This window comes from Prosopis cineraria, unplaced genomic scaffold (genome assembly GCF_029017545.1).
Source record: "Prosopis cineraria cultivar Desert tree isolate PC_DT_omini unplaced genomic scaffold, ASM2901754v1 PC3, whole genome shotgun sequence".
In the NCBI taxonomy this organism is placed as follows: domain Eukaryota; kingdom Viridiplantae; phylum Streptophyta; class Magnoliopsida; order Fabales; family Fabaceae; genus Prosopis; species Prosopis cineraria.
In genome coordinates, this window is record NW_026555334.1 from 26,355,222 (window position 1) to 26,358,298 (window position 3,077).

The 3,077-nt window shown below is 38.3% G+C and overlaps 1 protein-coding gene across 1 annotated transcript; it reads right to left on the reverse strand.

Annotated features, from left to right (window-relative positions):
* On the reverse strand, positions 1–2,193 carry LOC129305488 (alkane hydroxylase MAH1-like). The gene is made up of 3 exons (XM_054945502.1): positions 1,804–2,193; positions 983–1,610; positions 1–733 (listed from the first exon to the last, which is right to left on the reverse strand). Exons 1-3 carry the CDS (start codon positions 2,050–2,052, stop codon positions 198–200), a joined length of 1,413 nt encoding a protein of 470 aa, XP_054801477.1. The 5' UTR covers positions 2,053–2,193; the 3' UTR covers positions 1–197.
* Between the last annotated feature and the right edge of the window lie 884 nt (positions 2,194–3,077).

Genomic DNA, 3,077 nt, shown 5'->3' on the forward strand with positions numbered 1-3,077 from the left:
AACATCATGCCATTATAGTGCAACCATCTTTATAGCAACATTATCAGGTGCAAGCCAATTAGTGGCTTGATTATATCCCTTCAACCAATACGCACATGATAACATTACCGAAGTAGAAAAACGGACACAAGCACAACAAAAGACTTCAAACATACAACACAAAATATGAATTGCCTTCTACTTTTATATTATATTGGTCAATGTCTTTTTGTGATCCGAATCTTGAGACCATATCTCATTTGAAGCACCATTGAAAGTGTGGGAGAAACAGGATGATCTTCCACCACATGAACTTGATAGTTACACAAGATAGCAGAAGCCATAATCTTCATTTGAATGAAAGACAAGTCCTTACCCAAGCATGTTCTAGGGCCTGCAATGAAAGTACTAAATTTGTATGATGGCATGTGAATAATACCTCCTCTTTTTGAGATCCATCTTTCTGGTTTGAATTCCAAGCAATCTTTTCCCCATATTTCTTCACACCTTCCCATGGCATACAAAGATATCATTATCATAGTAATAGGACTGACCTCATGCCCACTAGGAAGAATATCATGTTTGATCGTTTGCCTAATAACTGAAGGTACGGGAGGGTACAGTCTCAAACCTTCACACAAAGCAGCATGGAGATATACTTGATCTTTCACTTCCTTTTCTTCTTTGATCTCTTCATGAATCTTTGCTTCTACTAAAGGGTGTGTAGCAACAAGCCAAAAGAACCACGTGAGAGCTCAAGTTATGGTATCTCCACCTGCGAAAAGAAGACTAAAAGCGTTGTATCTCATAAGCTTGTCATCCGCTTCATCTTTTCCTTCGTCCCCCCTCATCAAACATGCTAGCAAATCATCGGCTTCCTTCTCATTTCCGTTGATTTTTCGTAGCTTTTCTCTCTTTGATGCTATACTTTCATAGAGGAATCAATCAAACACTTCACATGCTCGGGCCATCTTCATCTCTGGTCCGATTCCAAGCCATCTCTAAAGCTTCCACACGCTTTTAGGTATTGTGTGTCTGTAAAATGTGAACTCTCCCACTTCATCAAAGGCTCTCATGCATGCAACTTCTTGGAAATCTAGTGTGAGGCTTTTTGGATCAAATCCTAAGACTATAGAGCAGACAGCGTCAAAGTTGAAGCGACCAAACACATCTTGCAGATCCAATTCAACTCCTCGCTTCTCGACTTGATCAAGAAGAGGAATCAAACAACTCTCCACCTTCTCTCGAACAATCTTCTCCCAAAACTTCTCGAAGCATTTTGTTTTGAAAACTGAATGCTGAAGTGCCCTGTAGTGTTTCCATGCATCTGATGTTGAATAATACCGGCGGCAAACGTGTGTAACAGCAAACTCCTGACTGGTTGCTTGAGTCGTGCCCAGAAGGACACTGTCCTTAAGAACTATTCCGGCACACCCTCGGACGGCCGGCAGTTCCCCAGGATTAAACAAGCACTTCCTCGGTGAAACGAGGGAACAGAACAACGGAGACCAAACGTAATTACAGACAGATAGATTGGCAGAGGGAGGAAGAGAGAACCGCGAGGACTCAAGAGGCTTCTGTATTTCGCTCTGTCTGAACCCATGGCTATATATAGCCCGAAGGTGGATCGGCTGAACTCAAGGGGGGGCGAATCGGCTGATTTCAACTGCGATTGCCCTGAGTTGGCCTGTCTCATGTACGCGAGGCCACTTCTCTTCCAAGCCCATTTTACTAGCCCACTTCATTCCTTAGTATATATACACTAGGAGAGTCTTTCTTTTAATCAATGTGGGACTTTGACACACACACTTTTGACACACATACAACATCTGAATCTACAGTAAAAATAGAATCACCAAAAGCATCCAGAACCTCGCGAAGGTCATGCCCTTTAATGTAGTTGGCGAAATTCTTGCTCATAATGCGATGTACGTTCATGGGGTCATATGTCACCAAATAGTTCATTCCAGTAAACCAGGGTCCGAGGAAATTACCAGTGCCTCCTTTTCTTTGCAGAACATCAGTTGTGTAGTCATAAGTCTGCCCTAAATTTTTGAGAAATGATGGCAGCATTCCTAATAGAGGCCAATCTGGAAAGAGCAGGTCTCGGCAATATCGGCTTCGATGGAAATGAAAAAACGAGAAAGAGAAATGCCGCAAAACTAGCAATTAGCTGCAGACAACCAAGCATTTTTGGTTTGTATGCAAACGGAGAGCTTTCCTTCTATAGATCATATGATGTGATGTACAAATACAATTGCATATATAGCCAATAAATAGAGAAGGAGAATAATGTTCAAGTAGTGCTCCTATAAGCCAATGCCGTTCAGTCCTGCAGGTTACTGATATTTTGGTTTACATTAATATTGGACAGTGAGGCAGTATTGGACTGTTAGGTTGTACTAGGCCAGCAGAGAAAATAGGGTTGAGGGAAAATGAGGAGAGAGAAAAGGCAAAAAAGAGAGATGTGATTTTCTCTCTATGCTTGATTTTTTTTTTTTTAAACTCTGGCTAGCTCTCATTATGTTTGACTGAGCCAGTGAAAATAAGAAAAAGGTTGTTAACTCAAATAGTTAATAATAACTTTATCATTTATAAACAAATTTTTATATATACATAATAAAATTTAATATTTTAACATATTATTTATATAATTTTTCTTATATATCCTAATGATATAAAAATATAATTGTAAATTATTTTATCTAATTTTAAATTTTATGCTTAGAATTATTAAACATACAATAATCTAAAAATTTTAAACTACAATCAAAATATATGGAGGGAGGCATATATATAGAGGCGGGAAACCAAAAAAAAAAAAAAAATTGTCGATAAATTTGAAAGTGGGGTTTTCCATTCAAAAACTTCCCTTTTTTGAAAGAAAAGTTTAGCAAAATTATTTGAGTCCTACGTTTTTTTTAATTCATTTCTCTCTCTTCCCCCTTCATGTTCCTTTCCCTCATTTTTCTTTCTGCCTGCTTTTCTTTCTTGCCAAATCAAAGCATTAGTTTCTTTCCATTTTCTTTCTTTCTTTTTTTTTTGCAGGCATTTAATTTGGTTATAACATCGATGGTTGACATTTTACACATTTTGAA